Source organism: Trichosurus vulpecula, chromosome 2 (assembly GCF_011100635.1).
Source record: "Trichosurus vulpecula isolate mTriVul1 chromosome 2, mTriVul1.pri, whole genome shotgun sequence".
In the NCBI taxonomy this organism is placed as follows: domain Eukaryota; kingdom Metazoa; phylum Chordata; class Mammalia; order Diprotodontia; family Phalangeridae; genus Trichosurus; species Trichosurus vulpecula.
In genome coordinates, this window is record NC_050574.1 from 333653537 (window position 1) to 333669045 (window position 15509).

The following is a 15509-nucleotide window of genomic DNA, read 5'->3' on the forward strand; positions in this document are numbered from 1 at the left end:
GCATTTGTTGATGACTCCCATTTGCACATGGGCAGCTAGGTGGTGCCGTAGGAAGACTCGTCTTCCTGAGTTCAGATCTGACCTCAGACACTTCCTAGCTGAGTGACCTTGGGCAAGTCACTTAACCCTGTTCAGCTCAGTTTCCTCATCTGTAAAGAGGAAATGATGAATCATTCCAGTATCTTTGCCAAGAAAACCCTAAATGAGGTAACACGACTAAAGTCATCAGACACGACTAAAATGACTGAATAACCACAACAAAATTTGCACACAGTCCACCTCCTCCACTTCCTAACACCGTCCTGTCCCCTCTGGTGAGAACATGACTATATTTACCAAACTAAAACCCGGCAGTCCAAATAAATCCACTAGAGAGGCAGTATCACATGGTGAATAGGAACTGATCTTAGCATCAGGAACACCAGAGTTCAAGTCCCTGAATTTGCACAGACTAGCTGTGTGATCCTGGATGAGTCACTTAACCTTTTAATGCTCCAGGCAACTCTGACTAAATTTTAGAGGAGGGGCCTACCTGCATAGGTAGGAGTTCCTAACACCGATGGAATTACAGGGCCAGACCAAAACAAAAAGAGAGAGAGATTTTAATAAAGGAAGGGTTAATGATTAGACTGAGGCAGCTAGGTGCCTCAGTGGATAGAGCACTGGGCTTGGAGTCAGGGAGACACGAGTTCAAATGTGACCTCAGACACTTCCTACTGTGTGACTCTGGGCTAGTCACTTAGCCTCTGTTTGCCTTAATCCACTGGAAGAGGAAATGGCCAATCCCTCTGGTATCTTTGCCGAGAAAAGTATTGGTGTGCTGCTGTCCATGGGGTCATGAAGAGTTGGACACAGCTGACCAACAACAACGATGATTAGATTGTAAAGTGGGGGGCGGGGGAAGGAGAAGATGGAGAAGGCAAAGAAGACTGTACTGGGGGTAAGTTCTGTGTCCTCTCTAAACTTTGTATCTTCCCCAGTATTTAACACGGTGCTTAATAAATGTTGTGCAGTACACACAAGTGCTTAATAAGTGTTTATTTAATGGGTGAAAAAAAGAGGAAAAGGAACCCCCTAATTAGTCATGGAGTTTAACTCCCTTAAGAGTTTTGGGGCAGCTAGGTAGTGCAGCAGATAGAGCACCAGTCCTGGAGTCAGGAGGACCTGAGTTCAAATCCAGCCTTAGAAGCGTGACGCTTACTAGCTGTGTGACCCTGAGCAAGTCACATAACCCTGATTGCCCCCCCCCCCCAAAAAGGAGTGTCCATATTTAGTCACAGTAGTCCCCTCTGGAACCTGTTCAGAGCAGAGATTTTAATCTAGGAATCCATGGCCATTTTAGCCTCGTCTCTCCCTTTGGAAGAAATCCTCTCACACACCCTACATTCTCTGTCCTCTATACACCCACCGTAACATTCCTCACCGTGAGCATCCCCTGCCTCTCCCTACACACACACACACACACACACACACACACACACACACACACACTCTGAAGCAAGCCTCCCCTTCAGTAGGAAAGAGACTCTGCAACCCTGACCTGCCAGCACACATTTTACAGCACCCTCCACTTCCCCCATACACCGTCACGCTTCCCACATAAAAATACCGCAAGACTCTCCACTCCAAGCAAGCATGCTTTCTGATTCAGTATCCTGCAGATGCCCAAGTGAGCCTATTCTGTCTACGGGGCATTCCAGGTCTGCCGCTCCCCTATGAAGCACTTATCTTGGGTGCAGTTACCACGTCAAGGTGGTTATTCTTCTCTGCCTGCCTTGTACATCTTGTCTGTGTGCACAATGGCCTATCCTGGCTTGCCTCCTTTCCTCTGAATCACTTTATTCACGTGTTTTCCACATTTCTTTGAGTTCCTCTTACTGGGATTTTCTATGGCACAATAATATTCCGTTACATTTATGTGCCACAATTTGTTCAGCCATTTCTCAGTAGATAGGCAGCTGTTGTTTTTTTTTTTTCTCCCAGTTTCTTTGTGTGTTTTTGCTTCCATGAGGGCTTTCTATACCCCTTGGGGTGTAGGTCTGTGTACATCTAGCTCTACGTACATAGGTCGATGAAAATGTGCATAGGATTATAGGATCAATGTACGGTGGGATTGCTAGGTCATAGGGGATGAGAAGTTCAGTGACTTTTCTCATATAATTCCAAATTGATTTTCTGAATGATTGGACTAGTTTACAGCTCCACGAACATTGCATTAGTCTACATATCTTCCCACACCACCTCTAACATTATCTCTTTCAATCTTTAAAAAACATCGTTGCCAATTTTCTGGGTGTGAGATGAAACCTGAATTGTTTCAATTCAGGAAAACGAGTTGAAATTTTGTCTCAACCTCTTCCTAACTTTGTCACCCTGCATGAGTCATTTAACCTCTCTCAGCCTTAGTTTCTTTATCTGCCAAATGGGGATAATAAAGCACCTATCTCACAGAATTGGTGTGATGATCAATGAGAGAACAGATGTAAAGAGCTTTGCAAACCTCAGTGCACCGTATTAGTTACTAGTTACTGTTTATTTAGTCTTTTATATGATGGTTGACCATTTGCATTTCTTTTTCTGGTCATAGCTTTTGACCAAATACTTATCTGTTGTCTTTCTCATCTTTAAAAGACGGCAGGGGAGGAGCCTTTGCAAGCTCCCTTCATATTCTACAGATGCGATGATTAGGGAGACTGAAGCCCCCCCCCCACCCCCCGTAGGATCGGACTCCTAATGACCCTCTCCTTCCTAGGCTGTTGCCTGACTTTAACACTGGGATGTCTTTCTATTCCTTCCCCAGGCTACAGAGTGGAGCTCCAATGAGGAAACACGCAAGTCCTGCCAAAGCAAAGGAAAGACTGAAGTATGTGGCCAGGCTGCATCCTAGGCATACCCCCCCCACCCCCCCCCCCAGGGATTAGGATGGACATTTTGCACATTCAAAGGCTCAAAGTAGGGGTATAGTGATGCCTGAGATGGGGGAGGAGATCTGAGAGGAAAAGACTGTGACATTTGGAAAAGCCTGATAAATGAGACAAAAAATCCATAGTGCTACTTAGTGCCGGATATTTTAAAACCTCTCTGAGACTCATGGTTGTCTGTGAATTAGAGGACTATCCCCACTGCGGAACTACCCCCGCCCAGATGAGATGGGCAGAGATTTTGTCAGCCTTCCCACACCTTTGAAGAGTGCCTCACATAACATGGGTGCTTAATAAATGCTCACTGTTCGATTGACTGCTTAATGGACTTTTTTCCTTGCCCTCCTACCCCAGGAGGAATGTCAGAACTATGTTCGGGTCTTGATTGTGTCCGGCAGGAAGGTTTTCACGTGTGGCACCAATGCTTTCTCTCCGGTGTGTTCCAGCAGACAGGTGAGGGGTCTTCCGGGTGAGACTGTGGATGAATGAGGTATATCCCAGCGCTGAGTCCATGCACTAGTTTCTTGGTTGGGGAGAGTCACCAACTAGGGTGATGGCTGATCACCTGGAGATAGCAGAAGCCGGTGTCATCCTGAGTTATGAACTATAAAGGTTAGAATGGACCTAGAAGAAACAATATGGGGAGGAGGAACCAAGGTGGTCCTCAGGGTGGTTCGGGTGGTCCTATAAGCACAAAGTCAGAGGAGAGTTACCAGACTAAGGTGGAAAGAAAAGACACAGCTCACAACCACCACTCTTGGACCAGGGGGAAACCCCTCATTCTCTATAATACTCCCCATAGTACCTACTCTCTCTCCCCTATTTGTCTCCTCCTCTTCACTTCCTTCCCAGGCAGGGAACCTCAGCCGGACAATTGAAAAGATCAATGGTGTGGCCCGATGCCCCTATGACCCCCGACACAACTCCACCGCAGTGATCTCCGAGCAGGGTGAGCTGTATGCTGCCACCGTCATCGACTTCTCCGGCCGAGACCCCGCCATCTACCGAAGCCTGGGCAGCGGCCCGCCTCTTCGCACTGCTCAGTATAACTCCAAGTGGCTCAATGGTACACACAGTCCCCAGCCCCAGCGTGTAGGGGCACTGCTCCCTTTTCAGATCCTTCCTACCTGCTCGAGGAACACACGTTTGTAGATTTTTCTTTTTAAACCCACAACAAAAAAGCACCACTGATATTCAGAGATGGGCAGCTCAGGGATTGTTGCATATTTGGGGCGACACCAAGGACCGAAGTGTCCCAGTTTCAAGCTCAGCATCTCCAATGTTGGCCAGGTCAGAAAGTGGGCGAAGAGTGGGGAGAGCAATATTCAAATACATATTAGAAAGAATCTTTTCAGAAAGATACCAATATGAGGCAGGCAAGCAAGCTTTTATTATTTTTAAAATTTCATTTTAATTTAAAAATTTTGAAATATACTTTAACATTCATTTTTCTAAATTTTGAGTCCTTTCCCACCTCCACCCCCCCCAGGCCCTCTTCTACCCATCGAGAAGGCAAACAGTATGATTTCAGTTATACATGTGAAGTCATGCCTAACATATTTCCATATTAGCTGTGTTGAAAAAAAAAGGCAAGAAGAATAAAATGAAAAAACAATATGTTTCAGTCTGCTCTCAGAGTTCATCAGTCTCTCTCTGGAGATGACTCACACCTTTCATGATGGCTCCTTTGGAACTGTCAGAGATCCTTGTATTGATCAGAGTAGCTAAGTCTTTCCCGGTTGAGCATCGTTACAATATAAGCAAGCATTTATTGACTGTGACTCACTGACTGTGAGCCACACACTGTGCTAGGTACTATGAAAAGGAGCTTGGAAGGGGCTCCTTCTCCCCCTTTTTCCTCTCCTATCCTCTGTGTGGCTTGTTTCAAGTTGGCAATCTGAGCCTCGGAATCTTGATGGCTCCTGACTTACCATCTTGGGGAAGGAAGCTGCTTGGGATGGTGCCAAGATTTCTATCAGAATGCAATATGGCACAATAGAAAAAACATTAGCTCCAGTCAGAGGAACTGGATTCAAATTCTGACACTGATGGTCACTCCATGTGCGATCTTGGCTAAATCATTTAAACCTCCCTGGATGTCAGTTTCCTCATCTGTAAAATTACTCGATGGTCTCTGAGGTCCCTCCGAGCTCTAGAGCTATAACATAACATAACATAACATAACATAACATAACATAACATAACATAACATAACATAACATAACATAACATATAACACAATACAATACATCTATCTCCAGAGCTATAATATAATATAGAATAATATAATGTAGCATAGTCTATTTACCTGTATTCTATCTATAACATCTAGCTCCAGATCTGTAATAAGTAGTTCCATAATCCGTGCGCCCCCCTCATTCCCACCCCCTTCCTCTCCATATCTGCTTGATTTCTCTTCTCTTCCTCCCTCGAACTTTCTCCAGAGCCGAACTTTGTAGCTGCTTATGACATCGGGCTCTTTGCCTACTTCTTCCTGCGTGAGAACGCCGTGGAGCACGATTGCGGGCGCACCGTCTATTCCCGTGTGGCCCGCGTGTGCAAGAATGATGTGGGTGGGCGCTTCCTGCTGGAGGACACATGGACCACCTTCATGAAGGCTCGGCTGAACTGCTCCCGCCCAGGGGAGATCCCCTTCTACTACAATGAACTCCAAAGCGCCTTCCACCTTCCTGAGCAGGACCTAGTCTATGGCGTCTTCACCACCAATGTGTGAGTTCCTGTTATTACCCCGCTCACGCTCCCCGCTGGCCTTTCAAACTCCTGATCTTACTCTGTTGCCCTTAACCCACTTAGGAGAGAGTAGACTAATATTTATTAAGCTCCTACTATGAGCCAGGCACTACACTCTCAACCCAGAAAGGGGGAAAACAAAGAAACATTGATTAAGCTCCTACTATGTGCCAGGTACTGGCCCTCAACCTAGGAAGAAAATAAATATTTATTAAACCCCTATTGTGTGCCACGCACTGTACCCTCAGCCCAGGAAGAAGGGAAGGAAACATTTATTAGGTGCCTAATGTATACCAGGCACTTTACTGAAAACCTGGGAAGGAAAAAAAAATTTATTAAGCTCCTACTATGTGCCAGGTACCATGCACTTTACAAATATTATCTCATTTGATCCTCATAACACCCCTGGGAGGGAGGCCCTTTTATGGCAGGCAGAGATTCAGTGACTTGCCCAAGGTCACACAGCTAGTAATTGTCTGAGGCTGGATTTGAATTCAGGTCTTCCTGATTCCAGGCCCAAGACTTTATACATTGTGCCCATCTAGCTGCCTCACCCAGCGCTGTGGCATCTGAGTTTCTCTGTATCCACAAGTCAGGCAGCCATGGTGAAACGTCAGTTTGAAACTCATCTACATAAAGAGGATGGTTGAAGCCATGGGAACAGATAAGATGTCTGAGGAATAGACTATAGGAAAAGGAAAAGAAGGGTCGAGACCAGGAGTTAGGCAGGAGAAGGGAGAATCTGAGAGAGGAAGAGAGCCAGGATGGAAAACAAGGGAGAAGAACATTTCAAGGAGAATGGAGTGGTTAGCAATACTCATAGTTCTTGAGCTGAAAGGGACTTCAGAATGCATCATTTTCATTTAACAAATAAGATAATTGAAGCCATGGGACTTGCCCAAGGTCACGCACCGGGCGCAGGACTCCAACCCAGATCCTTTGGCTTCTTGTGTCGGTGCTCTCTGTACCACATCTTGCTTCACGTGGGCTAAAGAGATGAATGCTGAGAAAATGCCTTTGGGTTTGGTATTTAGGTGGTCATCAGCAGCCTTCAAGAGAGCAGTTTTAGTAGCGGTATTTGGGAATGGAAGACAGATTGCGAGGTGTTAGAGCGAAGTGGGCGGTGAGGAAATGAAGACGGTGACGATGGACTTCTCTTTGGAGGAGTTTGGCAGGAGAAAAAGAGACGCGTCTGGTTGGAGGAAATCGCAGGACTGAGAGACGCCGTTTTTAGCATGGGGGAGACCTGAGCTTGTTTGTAGGCAGACAGGAAGGAGCCAGTCGGTGTGAAGGGGGAAAGTGGAGATGCGGGCGGAGGAGACGATGGTCATTGGTGGAGGAAGTCCCTGAGGAGCTGAGATAGGATCAAGTATATGAGTGGGGGGCAGGGAGCTTGCAAGAGAGAAGGCACACCTCTTCATTCTGGCGGAGAGGAAGAGAAGGGAGAGCGGAAGAGCATACAGACGGACATTGAGGTGAAGAAGTTGTTGTTCAGTCCTTTCAGTCCTGTCTGACTCTTCGTGACCCCATTTGGGACTCTCTTGGCAAAGATAGTGGAGTGGTTTGCCATTTTCTTCCCCCATAGTCATATCGGAGCTGGCATTTGAACTCAGGTCCCCTGACTCCAAGCCCAGTGCTATTTTTGCTACATCATTCTGCTTCTATCTGCGCCTGTGGGAAGAAGTAGATGTCTTCTCTATTATTCCATTGAGTAGAACCAGGGCTGATGGGTAGATGTTTCAGGGAGACAGATTTGGGCATTTTATAAGGGAGAATTTTAGCTGTACAATAATGGGAGAGGCCACCCTGTATGTCAGTGAACTGCTCATCCCTGGAACTTTTCAAGGAGAAACTTATACAGTAACCTGTCAGTAATGTTGTAGAGGGGACCCCATATTAGATGGAAGGTTAGGTTAGACCTCCATTCATGTGTTTTCACTCTTAGACTCCATGATTTTCCATGCTGACTGAGCTTCCAAGAGGTAATACTGTTCACTTTTCAGTACCTAGGATGATCCTAGCCCAGAGAAGATGAAAAGGCATACTCTCTGTGTTTATTATATAGCCCTCTCCCCAGGTGAAAGGGATGGGCTTGGGCAGTTTCCCTGAAGGACAGCCATGTATCTGTGCTGACTATAGGGAGAGAGCTGCCATTGCTGATGAGCTAAGAGACCTTTGAACCAGGGGTGGTGACTGAATGACCACTCCTTTGGTCTCCTATTTTCAAGAGGATTATTTGGGCTAGAATTATATCTAACTATGACACAGCAGATATTTTCAGTCTAAGTGTCCGAGGCTGAGAGGATAACAGTTAATTTAATCTTGGCTAGCTCAGTTCCCCTGGGATAGCTAGGTGGCACAGTGGATAGAGCTGGAGTCAGGAAGATTTGAGTTCAAATGTGACCTCAGATACTTGCTAGCTATGTGACCCTGGGCAAGTCACTTAACCTTGTTTGCCTCAGTTTCCTTATCTGTAAGATGAGCTGGAGAAGGAAATGGCAAACCGCTCCTCTATCTCTGCCAAGAAAACCCCAAATAGGGTTACAAAGAATCGGACACAACTGAACAACCACAAAAGCTTCATTCCCTGCCATCAAATGCTTTTTTATACAAAAGTCCATCATGAATAGCAAGCCAACATATTTATCAAAGCAAACAGTAAAGAGCAATCAGGGAAGTTATAGTGATTGATTTAGACAAATGGTTCTCCAACTTTTTGGTCTCATGATCCCTTTACATTCTTAAAAATCATTGGGGACCCCAAAGAGCTTTTGTTTATGTGAGTTGTATCTATCAAATTAAAATTAAAAATGATAAAACTTTAAGATAGTAACTCATCTAAAAATAACAATGGTAAATCCATTTGAATATTCAAATGTTTACATACCATTTTTAATGAAAAAAATTACATTTTCCAAAACAAAAAACAATTGGGAGAGTGGCATTAATTTACATATTTTTGCAGATCCCTATGCTGTCTGGCTTCATAGAAGACAGCTGGATTCTCCTATGTGATTTTGCATTTAATCTGTTGCAATATGTTTTTTTTCCGGTTGAAGTGTATGAAGAAAATCCAGCCTCAAATAGATAGGTCGTTGGAAAAGGGCATCCTATGAAAATAGTTTTGACCTTGAGGGAGGGCCCACAGGCATCCCCAGACTACATTTTGAAAACTGATGGTGTCAAATGTGTTTCCTGCGGCCCAACATGAACAAGATTAAAATATAATTGGGAAATACCAAAATAAATAAAAATATAATAGAATATAGATAATGTTAACATGTGGTTTTCTAAGCCTATAGGTAGCCCACAGGGAGCTTTGTGGTGTAGTGCCTCTCCCGAGCCTGCTGTTTGAGGTTGACACTGCAGATTTAGGTGATGAAATACACAAGAAGAAAGGGGTTCTGCTACTCAGGAACAGGTGAAAGCTCAGCTGTGGAGGAGACAACAATTTCACCTCCAAAGTCTGCTCAGCGCCCACTGGGGGTGCGGGCACTGGAAATTAAGGGACATGCTGAGGGGGCTAGCTTTCTCCACACACTTAGGGGCGTGCATAGCACACAGCATCGCATGGTTGTCCTTCAGAGAACTGATCAAGCCCCTCTAGAAGGGGAGCCCCATGAAAATAGGCACCATGTTCTCCAATGGAGTCGAAAAAGAAGCCCTCATGTTTTCAGTGGTAGAGCAGTGGGGATGGATAATCCCTTCTGAGAGGATGAAGCTACCCCCTCCTCCAGTAACCATAGCTCAATCAGGTAATTTTGTTATAAAGAATACGCTCCCATTTATGGAGTTTACGAAGCATTTTTCTCACAACAGCGCTGGGAGACAGATTATTGTAAACATTATTACCTCACTCAAAACTTTTTTTAAAGAATGTAAAAAAGTAATAATTTTTTTTTAAAAAGCATTATTATCCCCATTTTACTGATAATGAATTAGAATCTCAAGGAGGTTAATTGATTTACCCATGGCCACATACATAATAAGTATCTATGTTGGGATTTAGTGGATAGAGCGCTGGGCCTGGTATCTAGAAGACCTGAGATCTGGAAGACCTATCTCAGGTACTTAATTAGCTGTGTGACCCTGGACAAGTCACTTCACCACTGCCTGCCTCAGTTTCCCCATCTGTAAAATGAGAACAATATTAGAATCCACCTCCCAGGATTGTTGTTAAGGATCAAATCTTAAAATCAATATTACTGCTTACTATTGCAGTACCATAGACATTAAGATTGCAGGAACCTCAGAGGCTGTCTAGTCCGCACTCTTCATTTTATAGGAGAGGAAACTGAGGTCCAGGGAAGCTAGAGAAGTCACCCAGAGAGGCCAGCCTCAGACAGGGAGTGTGTGACTGGGCTAGGATTCAAACTCAGGTCCTACATACTCCTGGACTCTTTCTGTTGTCCCAGGCTTCCACCCTTTGAACCCAGGTCCAGTGCTGTTTCAATCTGGACACAGTCAAGACTCGAACCCATCTCCTGACTCCCAATCCAGTGATCTTCCCGCTGGACCTCACTGCCTCTCTAGGGCAGATAATGATTGTGGACCAAAGACAGCACTGCAGATCTGTCATTGTTGAGGATTTCTAGAAACCAGATCGACAAAGCCCTTTTGTTCTGGGCCACCCTGGAGACACCCAAAGATCTTCTTTACACAGGATTCCTTTGTAAGGGTAGGCGGTCTGTAGATGGCATGGCGGGTCAGTCTGGGAGTAAGGCCACACCCAGAGAAGCCATGAGCAGGTCTGGAAAGGCCGAGTCCGGGGTGGCAAGGACTGCATGGGCCACCCAGTCTAGCCTCTTTATTTTTTAAAAATCAAATTTTTTTCAACTAACAAAAATATGTTTTTTTTTCCTTCCTCTCACCCATCCTACTCTCCCTCTATTGGAAAAAAGAAAAGAAAAGAATCTTTTTTTTTTTTAACAAATATACATAGTCAAACAAAACAAATTCCCACATTGGTTGTGTTTTTTAAAACACGGTTCATTCTATACCCTGATTCCATCTCCTCTCCATCAGGAGATGGGCAGTGTGTTTCACCATTGATCATCTGGAGTCTCTCAGGCCCTTCATTTTACATGTGAAAAAAATAGAGGCACGAGAATTTGCCTAAGGTCACCCAGGTAGTAAGTGGCAGAGATTGATTTCAAAGCCAACAGCACAGCTTGTTGTTTTTCAGTCATGTCCAACTCTTTGTGACCCCATTTGGGGTTTTCTTGGCCAAGATACTGGAGTAGTTTTCCAGTTCCTTCTCCAGCTCATTTTACAGATGAGGAAACTGAGGCAAACAAGGTTAAGCGACTTGCCCAGGGTCACACAGCTAGTAAGTGTCTGAGGCCAGATTTGAGCTCAGGAAGATGAGTCTTTCTGACTCCAGGCCCAGCACGCTATCCACTGGGCCACTCAGTTGCTCATAGCACAGCTCGGGAAAGCCACATGTCGGAAACCAATACCCAGAAGTCAGACAGGGTCAAGCAGAAGCCAGAAACAGATGGTAGACATGGTTGGAGGCGGGGCCCAGACAGGAACATATGGAGAAGCATAGAAGACAGGGTCAGGTGGAGATTTTTTTCCTCAAATACAAAGGCATTTCATTCTTAGCTCCACAGTCAGTCAGGAGCTGGTCCCTAAGTGGGGCTAGCCTGTGGACCTGCAGGAGGACAAAACCAACCAGGGTGAGGAATTCAAGGCAGCCTATACATGCAGTTCCTGGCTTATGCTTTGTAATGGTATTTGCTAAAAGGAGATTTTTTTACCTGTCACACCAAGTACCTGTCAGGATGGTTTTGAATAGAAGGCTTTGTGCACTGTGGCTTGGGAACAGCTTCAGTTTGCTTATCAATCAGCAAGCATTTATTAAGCTCTTCCTATTACCAGGCAATGTCCAAAAAGCCTTGGATATGGAATCAAGAGACCTGAGTTCCAGTACTGCTTGAAACATTTAATAATTAAATGACAATGAGCCAAACATTGTTTTATCCAAACCTGTTTCCTTATCTGGGGATAATTCTCACACCTCCTATGTTTGTCAATACTAAAGTCCTGTATGCATATCAATTCTTATTCTGGCGAGATGCTATTGGAGAGAAGGAGGATTCTACTGCTTTCTTCTAGCCATAGATCAAAGACCCAGAGTCTGTCTGTTGTTGTGTGTGACCCCATTTGGGGTTTTCTTGGCAAAGATACTAGAGTGGTTTGCCATTTCCTTCCCCAGCTCATTTTACAAATGAGGAAAGTGATGCAAACAGGGTTAAGTGACTTGCCCACGGTTACACAGCTAGTAAGTGTCTGAGGTTAGATTTCAACTCAGGTCTTCCTGACTCCAGGCCTGGCGCTCTATCCACTGCACCACCTAGCCATCTAATCCAAGCAATAATCCAGCCACCTCTCCTCCTTCTGCCTCCAGATTCCCAGATACTGATCTCACTGTACCTGCTCTTTATTCTATTTCCCTCTCTCCACCCCATGCCATCATTCCAGGTCTGGGCCTCCTCCTTGCCCTGTTCTTAGGAAGAAAATCCATAGAAATATGTGGCCTAAGGCAGGGAAGCAGCTATTGGTGGTTCAGACCCAAGATACTCACAGTGATTAACTTTTGCTAATCTGATTCAAAAAAGAGAGGGGAGGGGATCAAATTATCAAAATAAAAAATGAATAAAGGTGAATTCATAGCAGAGAAGAAAATACGATGGATTATCAGAAAATCCTATATGCAATTATATTCAGCAAAACCGCAAATTCAAAAGAATTGGGTGATTACCCACAAGAATATAAAATACTTAAATTAACAGAACATGACCTAGAGATTCTAAACAACCGAGCCCCAGAAAAATTAAATTGAGCAGACTATAAAGGATCTACCAAAAAGAAAAGAGAGAAAATACCCTGGGGCAGACAGATTTCCACATGAATTCTATCAAACATTTAAAGATAATTAAAACTTATGCTACACAAATTATTCTCAATAATTGAGAAGGAGAGCAGCTTACCTTTTATGAGGCCAATATGGTCTCAAGACCTAAGCCAGTTTCATTAATGAATTTTGATGTAAAAACTTTAAATAAAATCCTAGTAAATGGACTACAGCAGTATGGTAGAGAGCTGGTTTTTAAGTCAGAAAGACCTGAAGTTAGGTCCTGCCTTTGACCCATACTGGCTGTGTGACCCTGGGCAAGTCACTTTACCTTTTAGTTTTCTAGGTCAGTGGTGTCAAACTTGATAGAAACAGGAGCCACTAAACTGTACTCAAGGATCCCTGTGGGTCCATATTGATTTAGAAAACCATATGTTAACATTATCTCTATTCTGTTCTGTTTTGGGGGCAGCTAGGTGGTGCGGTAGATAGAGTGCCAGGCCTAGAGTCAGGAAGACTTATCTTTCTGAGTTCAAATCTGGCCTCAGACACTTACTAGCTGTGTGACACTGGGTAAGTCATTTAACTCTGTTTGCCTCAGTTTCCTCATCTGTAAAATGAGCTGGAGAAGGAAATGGCAAACTACTCTAGTATCTTTGCCAAGAAAACCCCAAATGGGGTCATGAAGAGACTTAAATGACTGAATAACAAAACAGAATTGTATTTTTATTTATTTTGCTAAATATTTTCCAATTGCATTTTAATCTGGTTCCAAGGCAACTCCAGATAGGCCTTTTTGGCACTTCAGTTCCAGGTAACTCTCTAGGGTCATGAGTTTCAGAGAACATGCCAGCCCTTATTAGTGAAGGGAGTTTCCTCACCTGGGAGCTCCCTATACCAGTGAAATCCCAGGTTCAGTCCCTATCTCTAATACGATGTCAGACACGTCCTTCACTAGGACCAAGTTGGATTTCTACCAGGATGCAGGGAAATATTAGGAAAACAAAACAACCCAGCAAGAGGCCCGGATGATGTTGGGCCGCTCAGGGGAACAAAGGCTCCTAGGATTTGAGAGCCAGTATGGGGTCTTAGATATAATCCATTCAACCTCCTAAGCTTACAGATGAGGAAACTGAGGCACAGAGAACTGACGTGAGCTGGCAAAGAGCTGAGCTAGGATTTAAACCCAGGTCTTCTGACTCTCTCTCCAGAATTCTTCCTGCTGTCCCAGGCTGCCTGATTGGAGCTTAGGCCCCAAGCTGTTCTTGGGGTAGGGACAGAAGGGGTACAGTGGTCAAAGAGCCAGATCAAAGACCTTTGGGTTATGTGAGTTATCATGCACATATGCGTGTAGGATGAAAATGAAACCCTGTGTGGTACGAAGGGAAACATTTGACACTGACTTTAATTATAGATACAAAATTCAAAAAAACTGTAATAATTTTGTCTGTGTAGAACTATAAAAATACGTAATTCTAATCATAGACATGTATGTGAATTGCTTGCTATGGAAGCATGGTGTCACAAAGTTTTAGAGTTGGGAGGGAGTTGAGAGACCATTTAAAGCAATTTTCCACTCAGGGAGGAATCCATCTTTCAACAGCCAAGATATCCAGCTTAAAGTCTTAAAGTGAGAGGTAGAGGATTTGGAACTCAATTTTTTTCAAATGTTAAAAATAAATAAATTATATAGAATGTGTATATATATACACACACATATATAATTGTGTGTGTCTGTGTGTGTGTATATGTATATATATATATATATATTTAAAAGACTTAAAGTGAAGGGGTGCCCAGTCCCTCCTTTGGCAGCCTGGTCCACTGACCAGCTGTTGTATTCATTGAAAAGGTCTTTCTTATGCTGAGATTCTGTAGTATCTGCAATAGTAGTCCAAGAGTCAGGAACCTTGGCTTCTAGTCCTTCCTTCTTCAGTAACTACGGTTACTGACCAATGCATCCTGGGCCATCTCTATAGTCATCCTGATGAATATCTGGCCACTAGACCCAGATGGCTCCAGAGGAGAAAGCAAGGCTGGTGGTTTTGCATAGCCCTGCCTCACTTAAATCCAATTCACCTGCCGGTCATGGCATCACTTCCCTGATGTCATGGTCCTCTTCCAGAACAAAGGACAAATCACACAACTGGGTGACACCTTACTTTGCCTCTGGGCCTCATCAGCTAAATGGGGGAGGGAGGGGTGGAGTAGATGATATCTGATGCCTTCCAGCTGTCAGAGCCTAATGCTAGGTGGGCTGCTTCTCTGCAGAGGCAGCTGAGTGATGTAAGGGGAGGATAGACTGGTGGGCTTGGAGTGGGGAAGACCAGAGTTTGAACCCTGCACCACATAGTTATTAGCTGTGGGATTTGGGCAAGTCTCCTTAGCCTCTCTCAGCCTCAGTTTCTCCATTCATAAAATGGGGATAATAATAGTATCTACTTCCCAAGAGTTGTTGTGGGGATCAAATGAGATAATCTGTAGAAAGCCCTTTCTACAGCCTAAAGATATACAAATGTAAAATAAATAAATATATTTATATGTGGCGACTAGGTGGCTCAGTACATACACACATACCCCCCTAGGTGGTGCAGTGGCCAGGTCCAGAGTCAGGAAGACTCATCTTCCTGACTTCAAATCTGATCTCAGATACGCGGTAACTGTATGACCTTGGCCAAGTCCCTTAACCTTGCTTGCCTCAGTTTCCTCATCTGTAAAATGAGCTGGAGAAGGAAATGACAAACCACTCCAGGTTCTTTGACGAGAAAATAGGATCACAAGGAGTTTAAAACACAACTGAACAGCAAAAACAACTATGTATACATATATATATATAGTTATTAGATATAGTTAAAGAGTTATATATATTATATATAGTTATTACCCATTAGTTAATCATCTGGATTTCTGGATGACTGGAAAACATCTCTCTTCTCTCTTATGTAGCTCACACCTTCAAATATTTGCAGATAGCTGTC

General features: G+C 44.1%; 1 protein-coding gene across 1 annotated transcript in view; it reads left to right on the forward strand.

Annotated features, from left to right (window-relative positions):
* SEMA5B (semaphorin 5B) overlaps positions 1-15509 on the forward strand; it is a 72274-nt gene that overhangs the window by 33319 nt on the left and 23446 nt on the right. The window contains exons 5-8 of the mRNA XM_036742488.1: positions 2801-2863; positions 3276-3374; positions 3774-3987; positions 5366-5651. Coding sequence (XP_036598383.1) covers positions 2801-2863; positions 3276-3374; positions 3774-3987; positions 5366-5651 — 662 coding nt within the window. The remainder of the gene's footprint in view (positions 1-2800; positions 2864-3275; positions 3375-3773; positions 3988-5365; positions 5652-15509) is intronic.